This window comes from Quercus robur, chromosome 11, assembly GCF_932294415.1.
Source record: "Quercus robur chromosome 11, dhQueRobu3.1, whole genome shotgun sequence".
Lineage (NCBI taxonomy): Eukaryota > Viridiplantae > Streptophyta > Magnoliopsida > Fagales > Fagaceae > Quercus > Quercus robur.
Window position 1 is genome coordinate 36,328,323 of NC_065544.1, and position 20,836 is coordinate 36,349,158.

Below are 20,836 nucleotides of genomic sequence, written 5' to 3' on the forward strand. Positions count from 1 at the left end.
TCAAATCACTTTAGCGGGATGACATTGACATTGCCCATAACACTTTAGCCCTTTCACCTTTGTCATATTTCTTTATTATTGGTCCGGACTCTCCAGTACAAGGCCAGTTTGTATACCGAAACAATCAAATAATTTCCCCTATAATTTAGATACATTTTCATACACCAATCATTACTTTACTCGTTACTCTCACTTCATCAAAAATACTATTTACTAATATCATTTTGTTTAGAGATAAAATGCTAAATATTTATCCTAATACTATCACTAATTTGTTTATAGATAAGATGCAAATTAATATGCAAGAGGTTATTGTTGTTGTAACAAGGTTTTCTTTCAAACTAGTTGAAAAAATCTTCTCTAACTCATAATATGATAACTCGTAAAATCATTCATGCTTATAGTTTAAATAACTCACATAACTCATTAAATATGTCATATGATTAGAAGTACATGTAAATAGTTTATCAATCGTTACATGATGGTTGAAGGATTTTTTCTCCACATTGGTTTGGAGATAAACTTTTTCCCTTATTATTGAGAGACTTTTGTTTGTGAAAATACAAAAAAATTACAAATAAGATATAAAAAAAAAAATTACAACAATTATTTTTTGAAGGATAAAATTTGCTTACAAACTTGGTTGTAGCTAATGACAACAACTGTACTCAATATTTTTGTATGCGATGTAAATTTGGACAAATCCACAATTAAATAGCATTTTTTATTATTATATATTTCATGCTTACAAAATTTCCAAAATATCAAAAATCAATAGTTATATTTGATGAACCCTGGGATATCAGTGGACTAAAAATGCCGGGCCTTGATAAACTTGCGATTGGATCCTGAGAAAACAAGCAAAAACTCAAAGGAGACCGGTGGAAGCCGGCCAAGAACCCTTCGATTGTGAAGTTAGTTTCTGACTAAAAATGTAAACTCAGTTTCCCAAAAACAGAAATCCTTACTCTTTCATTGGCGTGTGCTTATATAGTATGCGGGAAGCGGTTACTTGTTTGGTAACCGTTCCTACAGTTGAGGAATCCAACAGGCTCGGAAGTAACTTCCGTAACTGACGTAGAAGTTTGCATTTCACAACGGTTGGGCTTGACTGGCGACGGTACGTTCTTCCACTCGGCGGAGATGTAATAACCTCCCTTGTCCTTCATGGACGAGGGGATGGTAGCAAGCTCGTCCGTCCTTTATGGATGGACGAACGGTAGAAAGCCCGTCTGTCCTCAAGGACAGACGGACGATAGTGAGCTCGTCTGTCCTTAAGGATAGACGGACGAGTTGGCAAAGATTTACCTCTTGTTTATCCTTTGGACGACACATATGGACGGGAGATGACTTAGCGAATTTTCGTTGCACATCAATATTATCAGTCAAATGTTTAAATTTCAACTTTTTGTAATATTAAATTATGTGAAAAAAAAAGTTAATTTATACAATGAATAATAAATAAAATCCGATAGACGTGGACTTTTTACATATGTAATGAGAACATAAAAACATGAAATCTAATTGTTAAATTTTCAAAATATGTATTATTTTTTTTAGTGAGAGTTGTAGCAATTGGTTACAACCAAATTTGTAACTAAATTTTGTCATTTAATTTCTTGAATATATTGAGACAATTAGAAATATTGCTCCTCCTAGGATTAATGTTCTCACTTTTACCATTTTCCCTTGCATTACTCTCCAAACTTATAAATAAATTAGCATTCGCTCTCCGTATTAAATTTTTACAAAAATACTGACTGTATTCACACAAAACTCTCGCATTATATTATTTGATTTGCCAACGTATCATTTAATTAATTTATAAAAATAATATTTTAGTAGTAAAATGCTCCAAAACTTTTCAAGAAAAAAAAGGTCACAAAACCATTGCATCTCTTTTTCTTAATTATTGCATTTCCATGATTTATTATAAATATTACATGTCCAAGATTCATCGCATTATTAGTTATTACAAGAAGTTTCTAGCACGTAACTATAACATATATATCATTGTCCTTAAAGACTTCAATCGGGAGAACTGGACCACTAGCCTTACCATTTTCATGAGTAGCTCCAATAACATTGTCCCACTACACGTCATTCATTAGGACAACGATATAGAGTATGGAGTAAAACACAATACATGAGATAGAAAATTTAGACTCTTCCTTACGGCCTAAACACATGCTACACAACACATCAAAGACTCCCACGAGAATGGCCAATAATCTCATCCACAAAATCTTGGATATTCCGGTCTGAGGACCCACCATCGGCTACCGCCGCACGTGCCGCCCGCTTGAACTCTGCCACGTTTTTCTTGAATTCCTCAGATCTTGGCCCAGTCATAATTTCTTCAATGCATCTTTCTACTTCCATGGTTGCCACAAACCCATCACTCCCTGGCTTAAGCCTCACACCCACGTTGAAAACTTCAGCAATAAGCTTTGCATTTGTGGGCTGGTCAGTCCACTGAGGATATGCAATCATTGGCACACCTGTAGCTATGGCTTCTAGCAAGGAACTCCAACCACAATGTGTTAAAAAGCATGCAATAGACGGGTGAGATAAAACCTTTGTTTGAGGACACCAAGTTACTATATGGCCTCGGTCTTTTGTTTCTTCCAAAAACCCTGGTGGGAATTCTTCTTCACCTTCTGGTTTTGGCACTTCTGAACGTTTCAACACCCAAAGAAATGGACGATTACTGTTCTTTAAGGCTGTTGCAATGCTCACTAACTGCTTACCTGATAACACTATGATACTCCCAAATGAAACGTAGATAACTGAAGAAGGTGGTTGATGATTGAGCCACTCCATGCATGATTCTTGGGGTTCCCACATTTCTATGCCAATATCGAGATTTGGGTCTTCACCAAGTATGGAAGGAGGGACTAGTGGACCAACAGCTCGTATTGGGCAAAGCTCAGCCATGGAATCAATGGCTTCCTTCTCAAGCTCATAGAATGTGTTTCCCAGTACCCACTTAAGCTTCTTCAAGTTTTTGAACACTTGGGCGAATAGCTTTGGTACACTACCAAATGGATTTGATGGAAGAACAAATGATGGTAGGTCATGTGTGTGCAACAATGGCAAGCCTGGTAATTGAACACTCATGTCTGGGTTTGTAGGAGTAGGAAATGGGAGGAGTTTGATATGAAAGTGGTGGTAAATGGCATAGAGAGCACAAGGTTGGATCCATAGCATGGCACATGGAATTTTATGCTCTTCAGCAACGTCAGCTACCCATGGCACAAAAGTATTGTTGATGATGCAAGAAAGTTTTTTATGTTCACCATGGAAGCGATTTTTGATGAGGTTTGAGAGGCTAAGGGGTCCAAATTTACTTAGGGTCTCCATGTAGAGATCAATATTGGCCTTGCGGTCATATTCGATGGTAAAGCCATCAGAGTAGAATAGTAGTTGGATTCCGTAGATGGAATTGGTGGTGGTGATGGAGGAAGATTTGAACATACGTTGCTGAAATACTTCTGTGACTGCAAGGGTGACATGCAGGCCTTTAGAGACAAGGCGTTTTCCTAGTCTAAGCAAAGGGTTAATGTGACCTTGAGCGGCAAATGCCACCATTAGCACATGAATTTCTTCTTTTTGCTCATTCAAGGCCATGATTCAACGCGCACACACAGAAATTTGGAGGAGGAGATGAGTTCAGATAAAGAGATATTTGGGTGGTTGGTAATGAATAACGGTAGAGGCAGATATATATAAGATAAGGAATAAGGTAACTTCGGCTATCGTAGGCAATGACGCAGTTGTGGGCTGCGAAGTAACAAAAACCTAATTAGACATTAATATTGGTATTAGGGATCGATTGATTCAATAAATATCACTGTATAGCTCTTACAGATTGATATTTCATCAATCACAAAAATGCAATTTAGATAATAATTTATTATGTTGTTAATGTTGCACCAATCACTTTTATTGTTATGTTTGTTTGTAAACTTTTTGTAATAAAATTGGAAATAGTTTTAATATTTTCCAACCAAAAGGACAAGAAAGGATCAAGCATTTTACTTTTAAAAAATTGCCAAAGGTACTACAAATTTATTACGAAGTGTTTAAAATTTGATGACTGCAATAAATGTGATTGTTAATTTGTTACCATTTCAACAATATAATAAATAAATGTTAAATTCTTTTTCATAATTGATAATATATCAATTTGTATGTAAGATTATGTAGAAAATTTTAAATATCAATAGCATTACTCATCACTTTTTCTGTGTTAGTAAAATTTTTGGCTAATGCCTCGGCTTGTATCCTCCAACCTTTCGTCATTAAATCACTGACATGGTAGTTGATCAACAAGTATCATGTCCAAACTTCAAACCTAATTAAGATTTTTAAACGTAAACTAATCTAATATGGATTAAACCCGTCCCAATTTGAGACCCAATGCAGTTGCCCATTTAGTCAATCAATTTATATTTCCTGCTTAGAGAGGATCTAGAATCCTTAATGATGAATAATTACATAATATTTCAAGAGTAACCCACTATTCATGTCAGAGAAAAAATCATTTTTCTCAAAATATTGAATAATTTTCCCTTAATTGTAACGAAAACTGCAAAAGATCATAGAGAAGTAGAAAAATGGAAAAATTATGATAATGAACAAAGTAATTGAAATACCAAATCAATGACCTGATTTTGCTGTGATAACTTCTTAATTTCCTTTATTTTCTCTTTTGTTCCTTTATTTTTTTACCTTGATTCTTGGCTTTTCTCACATTTTCCTATATATTCTACCTGATATATAAGATTTTTTTTTATACCTTGATTCTACCCGATATATAAGATTATGATCATGTAGATTTCTTAGAATGGCTCCACTATAAAATATTTGAAATGGTATCCATCCATTTTGAAATGAATGGAATAGATTTTAACACATCATTAGTATTTAAACAAATATTAATTATTATCATTTTGCTATCTATTTGATGATGAGAAAAAATTTATTGCATTCATTTTAAAATGAATAAGATTTTAGGAATTCTATAGTAAAATTCTCCTTAAAACTCTAGAGGATAAAAGTTAAGTAGATGGCATTTCTAGTTAAATATATATTAGCGAGAGAAAACTAAGTCAAAAAATTCCTTAGGCTAATGATGATGATGGTGACAATCTTTTTTTGGTCAAATAATTGATGATACTTGTTACTAAGATAGTTGCAATCATTAAAAAAAACTCTAATTAATATTGAATGAGTTTTGAGGACATAATTATATATATATATATATATATATTTATAAATATAATGAATGAGTGTAATTGCTTGCACCCAATCAACAATATGTGGCTCTACCACTGAATGTCGGTCCTGCTCTTGTATCGGCACATGGTAAAGCCCTTGTCTTCTTATTCATTGATTCTCAGTCTCATTTGTTCCAAGCAAATAATGTGTCAACCATCTCTTTGATTTCTTAGTAGGAGGAATATTTTTATTCTACTTCAGTTTTGGCCACTAAAAGCAGATCTACAGGCTCTACTTTCTTTGTCCTTTATTTACCTTTTACTGCTATAATTTGTGTCCATTTATTTTTCTACTGTCTTTTTCTGGTCCTATGGACAGACTCCACCAACAACTTGGGCCTTGAGAAAAGGCATAATATAGATACTAAAAAAATTTAATAGATATCCTTAGAGCATTCTCATCAAATATTTCAAATACTAAATATGCTATTTTTTAACATTTAATTCTAAAAAAGCACTTTACATTAAAGGTGCTATATGCTATAAGTTTTGACATTCAACTACAATGGGCTGCTATAGCAGTCCACTGTAGCAAGATGTTAAAAAAAAAATTTATTTGTTTAATCAAACATGCGTGCCCTTTTCCTCTTTTCATCATGACACGCTCCACCTTTTCCCTTTTCTTTTCTGTCTCTTCGCACTTCTTCTTTTCTTTTTTCTTTTTTATTTATTTATTTATTTATTTATTTTTAATGGTTCTCCCTTCTCCCATGCCTCTACCTCCTCTTTGCTTTTTTTTTATTCGTTCTCCCTCAACCCAAGCCGCTGCTTCCCTTCCCTCAACCCACGCTGCCAAATCCAGCTGCTCTCCCCTACTCTCTTTGACCGAACCCACCATCACAAACACAACCTCTTCTCTTCTTCCTCTGACTAAACCCACAATCACAAACTCAAGCTCTTCCCTCCCTGATTGAACCCACAATCAAAAACCCAACCGCTTGTCTTCTTCCTTTGACCGAACCCACTCTTCTCTCCCTGACCGAACCCAAAAACCCATTCTTGAAACCCATCTGCTCATCTCAAAACCGAAGATTCAAGGGAGGGGATTTGGCTTCCATTTGGATCAGACTGAAGCTCCATGGGTATAAACAATGGGTTATTAGGTTTTGGTTTGGGTTAGGGCAGGGACGGACCCAGGATTTCAAACTGGGGGTCGGAGTTAAGCGAAAATTTTTTTTTTTCAAATTCGCATCCATATGGTATTAAAAAACTATCAACCAAGAAAAATACACAAAAATTATTGTTTCTTAATATATTAAAATACAATTAACTACCAACAAAAATAAAAAACACGAAACACTATTGCTTCTTAATGGGAACTTGACGCTCTTTTAGATTTTCAAAATCATCTATGATTGAATCCGAACTAAATGTCAAAGCTATATCCTTTTCAAATTATAAATTTAGTATTTTTCACTTCTTTTCAATTTATAAATTGATTTAATTTAGCATTATGACTTAACAATAAGCACAAGTGAATCATTGTTATTTTCTTAAATTTATGTGATAATTTACTATATTATATGATTTATTTTTTTCTTTTGTCTTTGGTCTTTGTATTTCTGCTCTCTTTGTCTTTGTCCTGTCTCCTTATTTCTGACCCTCACCCAGACCCACTACCAACACTATGAATTTATTATGTACTACTGGCAAAAAAATTTCCTAACTTTACCATTTTTTTTCTTTCACTTCACTTGTCCTATTATTGCCCAACTACCGGTCAATAAACAATCAAATATATTCTATCTCTCTCTCTCATCTATATAATATAAGAGAGAGTCACAAACACAGATTGACAGAGAGTCACAAAGCCAAAAAGCCAAAAAAAAAAAAAAAAAAAAACACCACAGGCACAGATTCAATTCACAATCACCAACATCAGTTCATCACTATCAGTAAAAACACAAATACCACAAGTCCACAAGCACAGATTGTTAGATTCAGAGATTCACAAACAATCAAAAATTATATTAGGTTTTGAAGGATAGATTAAATACTTGTGAACTATGAAGGCTAGAGCAACGAAGCTGGGCTGGGTATATCAAGCAACCGACAGGAAGATGGGTCTCACATCGACGTGGCGGCGTTGGTGAGTGGCCGTTTGGGTCTACGATAGGCGACAGTTGAAAGGGACTGGGACAGGTTTGCGAGATGGGTCTCGCGTGGTGGCAGTGTCACAGCATGGGTAGCAGCAAGATGGGTCTCTCTCACCTCTCACTCTCTCAGTTTCTCTCTGTACTACTCTCTACTCTCTAAGTCTGTCTCACCTCTCACTCTTTGTCTCACCTCTGCCTTTCTCTTCTTCTTTTTCAATTCGTTTTTCCGTTTGTTTTGGACTACTGGGTTAGTGGGTTTACTCTTTTCTTTTTTTAACATTTACATGGGCTGGCAGACTCAGTGGGATGGTTTAGGATTTTTGGAGGGGGGCTGGGCTAAAAAGAAAGGGGCAGGCCCAAGTCTTCTTCTTGCTTTTTTTTTTTTGGGAAAATTTACTTACTAATTTTTTTTTTTGGGCCCAGGGGAGACCCGGGCCCCCTTAGGCCCCCACTTGGGTTATGTTTTTGGTTAGAATCTTTTATGTTGTAATTCAACATTTCATCACTGATTGGGGCAAAGCTTCTAGCCAATTCAACTCCAAAATAGGTTAGTTATATTTGTCAATCTTTCTATGATTTTGGTTAGAATCTTTTATGGAGCTTTGATATGGTATTGTAATTCAACATTTCAATCTAGTTGTAATCTGTGCATTATATTATGTTTTTGTTTTTGTTCTTGTTCTTGTTCTTGTTATAGTTCATTGACTTTTATCACATAATTGATTTACTCTAGTTCTAATTATTTTCTCTTTTTATTGGTTTTAATTTTATAGTACTTATTGTATTTTATATTGAACTTCAATTGATTGTCTTGTTTTTATTATCTTATACTCTTGGTGATTTGGGTGCCTTGTAGAAGTGTCTTTAATAAGTAGGTTGTGTCATTTTGTACATTATCTACTTATGGATGCACAAGGATACTTGCCGTTTTACACTGGTATCATACAAGGGGAAATTGATGTTAACTTGCCTTTGTTGGGTGTAACCCAAAATAACCCAATGTCTGTTTCTAATTCTCCACCTGAAGTTGAGATCAACACCTCTAATAAACTGAGACGGAGTACCAACTTTAGTGTAGAGGAGGATAATATCTTCATTTCGGCATGGCTCAATACTAGTATTGATGTTGTGCATGGTAATGAGCAGAAACAAGAAACATTCCATAAAAAAATTTGGCAATACTTCTGCCAACACAATTTATCCGACACCACACGTATTGTTGTCTCCCTATCAAGTCGATGGGGAATGATTAATAGGGAGACAAGTAGATTTTGTGGGTTCATAGCTACACTTGAAGCAACCCCTTATAGTGGTACAATTGAACATGACACAATTATAAATTATATTGCAATAGTTTCAAAATAGATATTCATCAATAGTTTGAAGATACTAATTATGTTCTATTTTTTTAAAATTTTTTTTAAAATTGAAAATGCAAAGGCTATGTATAAAAATAGAGTCAAAAAAGACTTTCCATTTGAACATTGTTGGAATGTGTTGAAGCACCAACCAAAATGGAGCATGCCCAAGGAAAATTCGAGAGTAGTGCTACCTCCAACTCTAGATTCAATATCTATTGCCAATGGGGATGATGTGTCCTTAGTTGATGACACTACCAATTGAAAGAAAAAGGCTTGTGGGAAAGATGTTGGAGAATATTTGGCAAAGAAAATGAAAGTTATTGAGAACTTACAAACAAGAAAAAGAGTCTTCGCATCAAAGCGGAAAATGTTCGATTGGAAGAGTTGGGGGATAAGGAAAGAATTCGATTGGAAGAGTTGAAGGATAGGGATAGAATTTGATTTGAGGAGAAAAGAATTCAAATGGAGGAGAAAAGAATTAGAATTGAAAGAGAAAAGTTTCGTATCAAAAGCATGATAGAGGATGAGAGAATCATGTGTGGACACAAGTGGCATGTTCTGGGCACAAAAACTTTTTTATAAACAACTCCAAGAGCGAATCCTTGCAAGACAAGTGTCAAGTAAATAGTTTGATAGTTAAAACATGTAAATCATGTCTTGGATAGACTTTATTTTGGTAGTAGTTTATCAACTTTGTTATGTTAGAAAAAGGGTTGATGTATTTTGTTGTGTTAGATCAACCGTGTGATGTTAGAAAAATGGTTGATGTATTTTGTTGAAACCTAAATCAACTTTATTACGTTAGAAAATGGTTGATGTATTTTGTTATTTTATACTATATATGAAAAATGAATGTATTTTATCATTGTGTTCTTTGATATTTACTTGCTTATCTTTTTGTGTGGATGACTGAATTATTCTTACAATGGATGCATGTTATGTTTTCGCCATTTTATTGTGATAGGAAGATCATCTGTGAAGAGCAAATTTGATTTTACCATTATTACCTTGCTCTTGAATTGAACTAGGAGATAGAATTTAATTGCAACCAAAAATATATAATTGATTTTAGCTATTAGGATAGTATGACTTATGTAGTGAGTTTTTTACAGCAATGTAATTGGACTCATTTTTATTTTTCCATGGCAGTTTAATGAATAAAATTTATACCATCTTTGTACTGTGTTTGTTTTCATTGTAACTTACAATTTATGAGTATTTGGGGTTACTTTTAGATGTTGGCTCATATTCCTTGGGAGAGAAACAATATGGCCATATTTAGTAGAAAGCTTGCACTCAAATAGACCTATTATGCAGTAATATGTATTAGTTTCATTTGCAAATTGCTTTTTCATAGTGTTGTTGCTTTCCATATACTGCCACATATATATATGTTTACTTTGCTTGATGAAAATTATTAACTTTAGGCTGTTTTGTCATATTTATTACGGCTTTAGTAATTACCTGCAATTTGATCTCTCTCTACAAATTAAAGCCCCAAAAAAACAATTTTCTTCTCATCAGAATTAAGTACTTTGCTTGATGTAAGTCATTAAGTTTTTGACTTTCAGCTCTCTCTCTCTCTCTTCATTTTTATTTTTATTTTTTTTTAAGATTTCATTTCATTTTAATTTTGATTAAGATTTGGTTGGGTTGGAAGTTGGACTTTAGTTGGGTTGCTTCATCAAATTGGTTTTTGTTCCTTTCTTCAAATCAATTAATTGCTTTTATGGACACAAAGATCTACTTAATTAAGTTTGGACCTCTTAAGTTGTACCATAGAATGTGAATTTTTAGGTCATGGAAATCTTAAAGAATTTTTGGGTTGAAGCATTATGATTTTGAAATATCTTAAAAGAACATAGAGATTTACAAAAGGTTTCCCTTGACTTGCAATGCAGTTAAATATTTATCAAACTTCTTAATGGAAACTACATCCATGGTTGGAACTTTTTTTTTTTTTTTTTTCATTTTTGCTATTTTATGATTTATTCTTTTACTTTTTCCCATAGATATAGTAATCTTATTTTGTGTTTCTTATATTTATTGATGGTTATGGTTTTTGTGCAATGGTTTGAATATTGGAATGGAATAACACACACACACACACAATTAGCCATATGAAAATTTTGTGGTTTTACGATTGGTGAGGTCATGCATCTTTGATTTTTTCAGTTTTGGTAGATTATATTTTTTGGTTTTCTAAATAACATATCTCTCTCTCTCTCCTCTTTTTTTTTTTTTTTTTGCCACCTCTTTGGCTTCTCAATTCCCTACAAAGCCTTCAAAAAAAATGTTTGAACTAAAAATATTTTTTTGTCATTATGCCAGCCGATTTTGCTATAATTTTTGGCTCTAGGGAAAATGTTTCAAATAATAAAGTAGTGTTGCACTCAAAATTTGTTATTTGGTAATTGAAGGCTTTTAGACAAAGCATATCCGGTACATTCTCTGCTTATATTCCTTTTATATATTAACATATGCCTTTTTTATTTTTGAATATGCAGATGTTAGGAGTTTTGATTCATGTGGACTATGTTTGGATAACTATATAGATATATTTTAAAATGGTTTGAGTTTAACAACTTCTTTTTAGAATACAACATTTTTGAAAGGGCTTTCATCTGTATATTTAGGACTTTTTATGTTTTATTTTCATCTTGAACAATTGACATTTTCTGCAAGGATTGCATGTGTAAATTTTGAGATATTTATGTTCTATTTTCATCTATGAGTATAATGTGATGTTTATAAGAATTATAGCAAAAGTTCATTACCTGAACCATGTTAACCTTATTTAAATGGTTAAAAATTAACTCTTCTTATTGAGATCATAGTTCTAAAGACAAAAGTCCAGGGTTAAGTTCTTTCGTTTTTGTATAGATAAATCGCCAATGGTGAAGTGTAATGCTAACATTGAAAGATAATCACAAGCAATATATGCAATTAGTGCCTTCCTAAGTCCAACACATTCTTTCTTCTATTTTTGCCCAATCAAAATTAGTGCTTCCCCTATTTAACTTCAAGTGAATTAGTGCTTCCTTTTTGTTTTATTGAAGTCCTTCATAATTTGCAAAGCTAAAGATAAAAATTATGTTAATGAAAAATTGTATTGATGATGTATACAACATGTGTACCTTGTTTTATAATTTTGTCTATATATCTATTTTCAATGGAGTTTATTACTTATCAAAAATATATTTTTGTTTTCCAATTTTTTCTTGAAGGTAGTATTCATGGGTAGCTCTTTGTTTTGCAAATTGCTTCTTGATGACTTCGATGAGGATGAAATAATCAAAGAAGTTGTCATTTATTCAACATCACGACGTAAACGTCGTTCCTATATTAGACGTAATCATTTGGCAAGCCAGAAAGGCTTTACTTTGACTACTTTACCAGTTTATCCAAAGAAAGTATTTCGGAGGAGATTTTGGATAAGCCGTTCTATTTTTCTCAATATTATTTCTAATGTAGAAGCTCATGATCCATACTTTGTCCAAAAAAGAAATGGTGGCAAAAAGCTTGGGTTATCTTCCCTTCAAAAGATCACTGCTACACTCAGGATACTTGCGTATGGAGTAACGGGTGATTTTATGGATGAGTATGTGCAGATTGGAGAAATCACTAGCCTACAGAGTTTGGAAAAATTTGTTACTGCGATGGTTGATATTTTCTCTGAGGAATATTTGAGGAAGCCAAATAATGAAGACAAAAGGCCCATGACAAAAGGCGTGGATTTCCAGGTATGTTAGGTTCAGTTGATTGCATGCATTGGAAATGGAAAAATAGTCCATGTGCGTGAAAAGGTCAATATTATGGCTTCTAGCAAGGAACTCCAACCACAATGTGTTAAAAAGCATGCAATAGACGGGTGAGCTAAAACCTTTGTTTGAGGACACCAAGTTACTATATGGCCTCGGTCTTTTGTTTCTTCCAAAAACCCTGGTGGGAATTCTTCTTCACCTTCTCGTTTTGGCACTTCTGAACGTTTCAACACCCAAAGAAATGGACGATTACTGTTCTTTAAGGCTGTTGCAATGCTCACTAACTGCTTACCTGATAACATTATGATACTCCCAAATGAAACGTAGATAACTGAAGAAGGTGGTTGATGATTGAGCCACTCCATGCATGATTCTTGGGGTTCCCACATTTCTATGCCAATATCGAGATTTGGGTCTTCACCAAGTATGGAAGAAGGGACTAGTGGACCAACAGCTCGTATTGGGCAAAGCTCAGCCATGGAATCAATGGCTTCCTTCTCAAGCTCATAGAATGTGTTTCCCAGTACCCACTTAAGCTTCTTCAAGTTTTTGAACACTTGGGCGAATAGCTTTGGTAAACTACCAAATGGATTTGATGGAAGAACAAATGATGGTAGGTCATGTGTGTGCAACAATGGCAAGCCTGGTAATTGAACACTCATGTCTGGGTTTGTAGGAGTAGGAAATGGGAGGAGGTTGTTATGAAAGTGGTGGTAAATGGCATAGAGAGCACAAGGTTGGATCCATAGCATGGCACATGGAATTTTATGCTCTTCAGCAACGTTAGCTACCCATGGCACAAAAGTATTGTTGATGATGCAAGAAAGTTTTTTATGTTCACCATGGAAGCGATTTTTGATGAGGTTTGAGAGGCTAAGGGGTCCAAATTTACTTAGGGTCTCCATGTAGAGATCAATATTGGCCTTGCGGTCATATTCGATGGTAAAGCCATCAGAGTAGAATAGTAGTTGGATTCCGGAGATGGAATTGGTGGTGGTGATGGAGGAAGATTTGAACATACGTTGCTGAAATACTTCTGTGACTGCAAGGGTGACATGCAGGCCTTTAGAGACAAGGCGTTTTCCTAGTCTAAGCAAAGGGTTAATGTGAAATGCCACCATTAGCACATGAATTTCTTCTTTTTGCTCATTCAAGGCCATGATTCAACGCGCACACACAGAAATTTGGAGGAGGAGATGAGTTCAGATAAAGAGATATTTGGGTGGTGTTCATAAAACAAAAGAGATATTTGGGTGGTTGGTAATGAATAACGGTAGAGGCAGATACATATAAGATAAGGAATAAGGTAACTTAGGCTATCGTAGGCAATGACGCAGTTGTGGGCTGAGAAGTAACAAAAACCTAATTAGACATTAATATTGGTATTTGGGATCGATTGATTCAATAAATATCACTGTATAACTCTTACAGATTGATATTTCATCAATCACAAAAATGCAATTTAGATAATAATTTATTCTGTTGTTAATGTTGCACCAATCACTTTTATTGTTATGTTTGTTTGTAAATTTTTTGTAATAAAATTGGAAATAGTTTTAATATTTTCCAACCAAAAGGACAAGAAAGGATCGAGCATTTTAATTTTAAAAAATTGCTAAAGTTTCTACAAATTTACTACAAAGTGTTTACAAATTGATATGACTGCAATAAATGTGATTGTTAATTTGTTACCATTTCAACAATATAATAAATAAATGTTAAATTCTTTTACATAATTGATAATATATCAATTTGTATGTAAGATTATGTAGAAAATTTTAAATATCAATAGCATTACTCATCACTTTTTCTGTGTTAGTAAAATTCTTGGCTAATGCCTTGGCTTGTATCCTCCAACCTTTCGTTATTAAATCACTGACATGGTAGTGGATCAACAAGTATCATGTCCAAACTTCAAACCTAATTAAGATTTTTAAACGTAAACTAATCTAATATGGATTAAACCCCTCCCAATTTGAGAGCCAATGTAGTTGCCCATTTAGTCAATCAAATTATATTTCCTGCTTAGAGAGGATCTAGAATCCTTAATGATGAATAATTACATAATATTTCAAGAGTAACCCACTATTCACGTGAGAGAAAAAATCATTTTTCTCAAAATATTGAAAATTTTTCCCTTAATTGTAATGAAAACTGCGAAAGATCATAAAGAAGTAGAAAAATGGGAAAATTATGATAATGAACAAAGTAATTGAAATACCAAATCAATGACCTGATTTTGCTGTGATAACTTCTTAATTGCCTTTATTTTCTCTTTTGTTCCTTTATTTTTTTTACCTTGATTCTTGGCTCTTCTCACATTTTCCTATACATTCTACCTGATATATAAGATTTTTTCTTTCCCTTGATTCTACCCGATATATAAGATTATGATCATGTTAGATTTCTTAGAATGGCTCCACTATAAAATATTTGAAATGGTATCCATCCATTTTGAAATGAGTGGAATAGATTTTAACACATCATTATTATTTAAACAAATATTAATTATTATCATTTTGCTATCTATTTGATGATGAGGCAAAATTTATTGCATTCATTTTAAAATGAATAAGATTTTAGGAATTCTATAGTAAAATTCTCCTTAAAACTCTAGAGGATAAAAGTTAAGTAGATGACATTCCTAGTTAAATATTAGCAAGAGAAAACTAAGTCAAAAAATTCCTTGGGCTAATGATGATGATGGTGACAATCTTTTTTTGGTCAAATAATTGATGATACTTGTTACTAAGATAGTTGCAATCATTAAAAAAAAAAAACTCTAATATTGAATGAGTTTTGAGGACATAATTATATATATATATATATATAAATATAATGAATGAGTGTAATTGCTTGCACCCAATCAACAATATGTGGCTCTACCACTGAATGTCGGTCCTACTCTTGTGTCGGCACATGGGAAAAGCTCTTGTCTTCTTATTCATTAATTCTCAAGTCTCATTTGTTCCAAGCAAATAATGTGTCAACCATCTCTTTGATTTCTTAGTAGGAGGAATATTTTTATTCTACTTCAGTTTTGGCCACTAAAAGCAGCTCTACAGGCTCTACTTTCTTTGTCCTTTATTTACCTTCTACTGCTATAATTTGTGTCCATTTATTTTTCTACTGTCTTTTTCTGGTCCTATCCAATTTCAATAACAAACAACCCTATGGACAGACTCCACCAACAACTTGGGCCCTGAGAAAAGGCATAATATAGATTCTAAAAAAATTTAATAGGTATCCTTAGAACATTCTCATCAAAGATTTCAAATGTTAAATATGCTATTTTTTAACATTTAACTCTAAAAAAACACACTATATTAAAGGTGCTATATGCTATAAGTTTTGACATCCAACTATAGTGGGTTACTATAGCAGCCCACTGTAGCATGTTAAAAAAACGTTTTATTTGTTTAATCAAACACGTGTGCTCTTTTCCTCTTTTCATCATGACACGCTCCAACCTTTTCCCTTTTCTTTTCTGCCTCTTCGCGCTTCTTTTTTTTTGGTTTTCCCACATAAATATTTTTTATGGTTCTCTCTTCTCCCACGCCTCTACCTCCTCTCTGCTTTTTTTTTTTTCTTCGTTCTCCCTCAACCCAAGCCGCTGCTTCCCTTCCCTCAACCCACGCTGCCAAACCCAACTACTCTCCCCTACTCTCTCTGACCGAACCCACCATCACAAACACAACCTCTTCTCTTCTTCCTCTGACTAAACCCACAATCACAAACCCAAGCTCTTCTCTCCCTGATCGAACCCACAATCAAAAACCCAACCGCTTGTCTTCTTCCTCTGACCGAACCCACTCTTCTCTCCCTAACCGAACCCAAAAACCCATTCTTGAAACCCATCTGCTCATCTCAAAACCGAAGATTCAAGGGAGGGGATTTGGCTTCCATTTGGGTCAGACTGAAGCTCCATGGGTATAAACAATGGGTTATTAGGTTTTGGTTTGAGTTAGGGATTGGACGTTTGGTTGTGGGTCTTGTATTGCAGTCACAAGTTCATCACTGATTGGGGCAAAGCTTCTAGCCGATCCAACTCCAAAACAATTTAGTTATATTTGTCAATCTTTCTATGATTTTGGTCAGAATCTTTTATGAGCTTTGATATGGTATTGTAATTCAACATTTCAATCGAGTTGTAATCTGTGCATTATATTATGTTTTTGTTCTTGTTCTTGTTCTTGTTATAGTTCATTGACTTTTATCACATAATTGATTTACTCTAGTTCTAATTATTTTCTCTTTTTATTGGTTCTAATTTTATAGTACTCCTTGTATTTTATATTGAACTTCAGTTGATTGTCTTGTTTTTATTATCTTATACTCTTGGTGATTTGGGTGCCTTGTAGAAGCGTCTTTAATAAGTAGGCTATGTCATTTTGTACATTATCTACTTATGGATGCACAAGGATACTTGCCGTTTTACACTGGTATCATACAAGGGGAAATTGATGTTAACTTGCCTTTGTTGGGTATAACCCAAAATAACCCAATGTCTGTTTCTAATTCTCCACTTGAATTTGAGATCACCACCTCTAATAAACCGAGACAGAGTACTAACTTTAGTGTAGAGGAGGATAATATCTTCGTTTTGGCATGGCTCAATACTAGTATTGATGTTGTGCATGGTAATGAGTAGAAACAAGAAACATTCCATAAAAAAATTTAGCAATACTTCTGCCAACACAGTTCATCCGACACCACACGTATTGGTGTCTCCCTATCAAGTCGATGGGGAATGATTAATAGGGAGACAAGTAGATTTTATGGGTTCATAGCTACACTTAAAGCAACCCCTTATAGTGGTACAACTGAACATGACATAGTTATAAATTATATTGCAATAGTTTCAAAATAGATATTCATCAATAGTTTGAGGATACTAATTATGTTCTATTTCTTTTAAGTTTTTTTATATTGAAAATGCAAATGCTATGTATAAAAACAAAGTCAAAAAAGACTTTCCATTTGAACATTGTTGGCATGTATTGAAGCACCAACCAAAATGGAGCATGCCTAAGGAAAATTCGAGAGTAGTGCTACCTCCAACTCTAGATTCAATATCTATTGCCAATGGGGATGATGTGTCCTTAGTTGATGACACTACCAATTGAAAGAAAAAGGCTGGTGGGAAAGATGTTGGAGAATATTTGGCAAAGAAAATGAAAGTTATTGAGAACTTACAAACAAGAAAAAGAGCCTTTGCATCAAAGCGGAAAAGGTTCGATTGGAAGAGTTGAGGGATAAGGAAAGAATTCAATTGGAAGAGTTGAAGGATAGGGATAGAATTTGATTTGAGGAGAAAAGAATTCAAATGGAGGAGAAAAGAATTAGAATTGAAAGAGAAAAGTTTCGTATCAAAAGCATGACAGAGGATGAGAGAATTATGAGTGTGGACACAAGTGGCATGTTCCGGGCACAAAATCTTTTTTATGAACAACTCCAAGAGCGAATCCTTGCAAGACAAGTGTCAAGCAAATAGTTTGATAGTTAAAACATGTAAATGATGTCTTGGATAGACTTTATTTTGGTAGTAGTTTATCAACTTTGTTATGTTAAAAAAAGGGTTGATGTATTTTGTTGTGTTAGATCAACCTTGTGATGTTAGAAAAATGGTTGATATATTTTGTTGAAGCCTAAATCAACTTTATTACGTTAGAAAATGGTTGAAGTATTTTGTTATTTTATACTATATATGAAAAATGAATGTATTTTATCGTTGTGTTCTTTGATATTTACTTGCTTATCTTTTTGTGTGGATGACTAAATTATTCTTACAATGGATGCATGTTATGTTTTGGTGCCATACATGTTATGTTTTCGCCATTTTATTGTGATAGGAAGATCATCTGTGAAGAGCAAATTTGATTTTACCATTAGTACCTTGCTCTTGAATTGAACTAGGAGATAGAATTTAATTGCAATCAAAAATACATAATTGATTTTAGCTATTAGGATGGTATGACTTATGTAGTGAGTTTTTTACAGCAATGTAATTGGACTCATTTTTATTTTTCCATGGCAGTTTAATGAATAAAATTTATACCATCTTTGTATTGTGTTTGTTTTCATTGTAACTTACAATTTATGAATATTTGGGGTTACTTTTAGACGTTGACTCATATTCCTAGGGAGAGAAACAATATGGCCATATTTAGTAGAAAGCTTGCACTCAAATAGACCTATTATGCAGTAATATGTATTAGTTTCATTTGCAAATTGCTTTTTCATAATGTTGTTGCTTTCCATATACAGCCACATATGTATATGTTTACTTTGCTTGATGAAAGTCATTAACTTTAGGCTATTTTCTCATATTTATTACAGCTTTAGTAATTAACTAAAGTTTAATCTCTCTCTACAAATTAAAGCCCCAAAAAACCAATTTTCTTCTCTTCAGAATTAAGTACTTTGCTTGATATAAGTCATTAAGTTTTTGACTTTCAGCTAAGTTTTAGACTTTCAGCTCTCTTGATGAAAGTCATTAGGTTTCAGCTCTCTCTCTCTCTCTCTCTCTTCATTTTTTTTTTTTTTTTTAAGATTTCATTTCATTTTAATTTTCATTTCAATTTTTTTTTTTGTTCCTTTCTTCAAATCAATTAATTGCTTTTATGGACACAAAGATCTACTTAATTAAGTTTGGACCTCTTAAGTTGTACCATAAAATGTGAATTTGTAGGTCATGGAAATCTTAAAGAATTTTTGGGTTGAAGCATTATGATTTTGAAATATCTTAAAAGAACTTAGAGATTTACAAAAGGTTTCCCTTGACTTGCAATGCAGTTAAATATTAATCAAACTTCTTAATGGAAACTACATCCATGGTTGGAACCTTCTTTTTTTTTTTTTTTTTTTTTTTTCATTCTTGCTATTTTATGATTTTGTCTTTTACTTTTCCCATAGATATAGTAATCTTATTTTGTGTTTCTTATATTTATTGATGGTTATGGTTTTTGTGCAACGGTTTGAATATTGAAATGGAATAACACACACACAATTAGCCATATGAAAATTTTGTGGTTTTACAATTGGTGAGGTCATGCATCTTTGATTTTTTTCAGTTTTGGCAGATTATATTTTTTTGGTTTTCTAAATAACGTATCTCTCTCTCTCTCTCCTCTTTTTTTTTTTTTTTTTTTTTTTTGCCACCTCTTTGGCTTCTCAATTCCCTGCAAAGTCTTCAAAAAAAATGTTTGAACTAAAAATATTTTTTTGTCATTATGCCATCCGATTTTGCTATAATTTTTGGCTCTAGGGAAAATGTTTCAAATAATAAAGTAGTGTTGCACTCAAAATTTGTTAGTTGGTAATTGAAGGCTTTTAGACAAAGCATATCCAGTACATTCTTTGCTTATATTCCTTTTATATATTAACATATGCTTTTTTTATTTTTGAATATGCAGATGTTAGGAGTTTTGATTCATGTGGACTATGTCTGGATAACTATATAGATATATTTTAAAATGGTTTGAGTTTAACAACTTCTTTTTAGATTACAACATTTTTGAAAGGGCTTTCATTTGTATATTTAGGACTTTTTATGTTTTATTTTCATCTTGAACAATTGACATTTTCCGCAAGGTTTGCGTGTGTAAATTTTGAGATATTTATGTTTTATTTTCATCTTTGAGTAGAATGTGATGTTTATAAGAACTAGTCGCTAACCCGTGCGATGCACGGGATAGTTAAACAAAATTTATACACATTCACTTTTATTGGTACAATCGTTTGAAAATAATTCTAAGTAATACCCAAATGTAAGAGACACATTGACTTACTATTTAAAGTAGTCTTCTGAAGAATTTACACATATTGTGCAACTAAGCCTTAATTTCTCATCAACAATAAAAACATGGAAATTCAAAACATGAAAAGAAAATAAAAATTACAACAATTAATTCCATTATCTTTCATGCTATACTTTGTAATTGTACGGAATTAAGTCAACTCAATTTAAGTAGTTGTAATAAAATTGACTTCTACTATTCTCTATTCTATAGAGATATGAACATATTGGATTTCTCAAACAATTACCGGTATTACAATAAAATGATTTATTATTGAAAATAAGAAATAAAGAAAATCTGTCTATAACTTAAGAAACACAATATACTAAAATTAAAGAGATAAAATTTTCGGAGGACAAAATATTATAGATAATTTTAGAAACAGATTATACACTTAAAAGGGTTAGTAATTTATAGCACTTACCCCCCACTATTAGTATACAGACACCAACTGCGGTCATCGTAACCCTTTGAAAGAACCTTCCCCAATTGGACCCTATCAAAAAAAAAAAAAAAACACCCAATTAACAAAAT

At 33.1% G+C, this 20,836-nt stretch overlaps 2 protein-coding genes across 3 annotated transcripts; both read right to left on the reverse strand.

Moving 5' to 3' along the window:
* Positions 1 to 1,861: 1,861 nt before the first annotated feature.
* Positions 1,862 to 7,546, reverse strand: LOC126707502 (UDP-glycosyltransferase 84B2-like). Of its 2 annotated transcripts, none has more exons than XM_050407188.1 (2): positions 7,280 to 7,546; positions 1,862 to 3,783 (listed from the first exon to the last, which is right to left on the reverse strand). In XM_050407188.1, exon 2 carries the CDS (start codon positions 3,628 to 3,630, stop codon positions 2,203 to 2,205), a length of 1,428 nt encoding a protein of 475 aa, XP_050263145.1. In that variant the 5' UTR covers positions 3,631 to 3,783; positions 7,280 to 7,546; the 3' UTR covers positions 1,862 to 2,202. The 2 variants fall into 2 exon arrangements, with proteins under 2 accessions (XP_050263145.1, XP_050263146.1); XM_050407189.1 differs by having other exon boundaries at positions 1,862 to 3,801.
* A 4,484-nt stretch (positions 7,547 to 12,030) lies between these two features.
* Positions 12,031 to 13,822, reverse strand: LOC126707503 (limonoid UDP-glucosyltransferase-like). The gene has a single exon (XM_050407190.1). The coding sequence runs from the start codon at positions 13,661 to 13,663 to the stop codon at positions 12,494 to 12,496; it is 1,170 nt and encodes a 389-aa protein (XP_050263147.1). The 5' UTR covers positions 13,664 to 13,822; the 3' UTR covers positions 12,031 to 12,493.
* Positions 13,823 to 20,836: the final 7,014 nt, after the last annotated feature.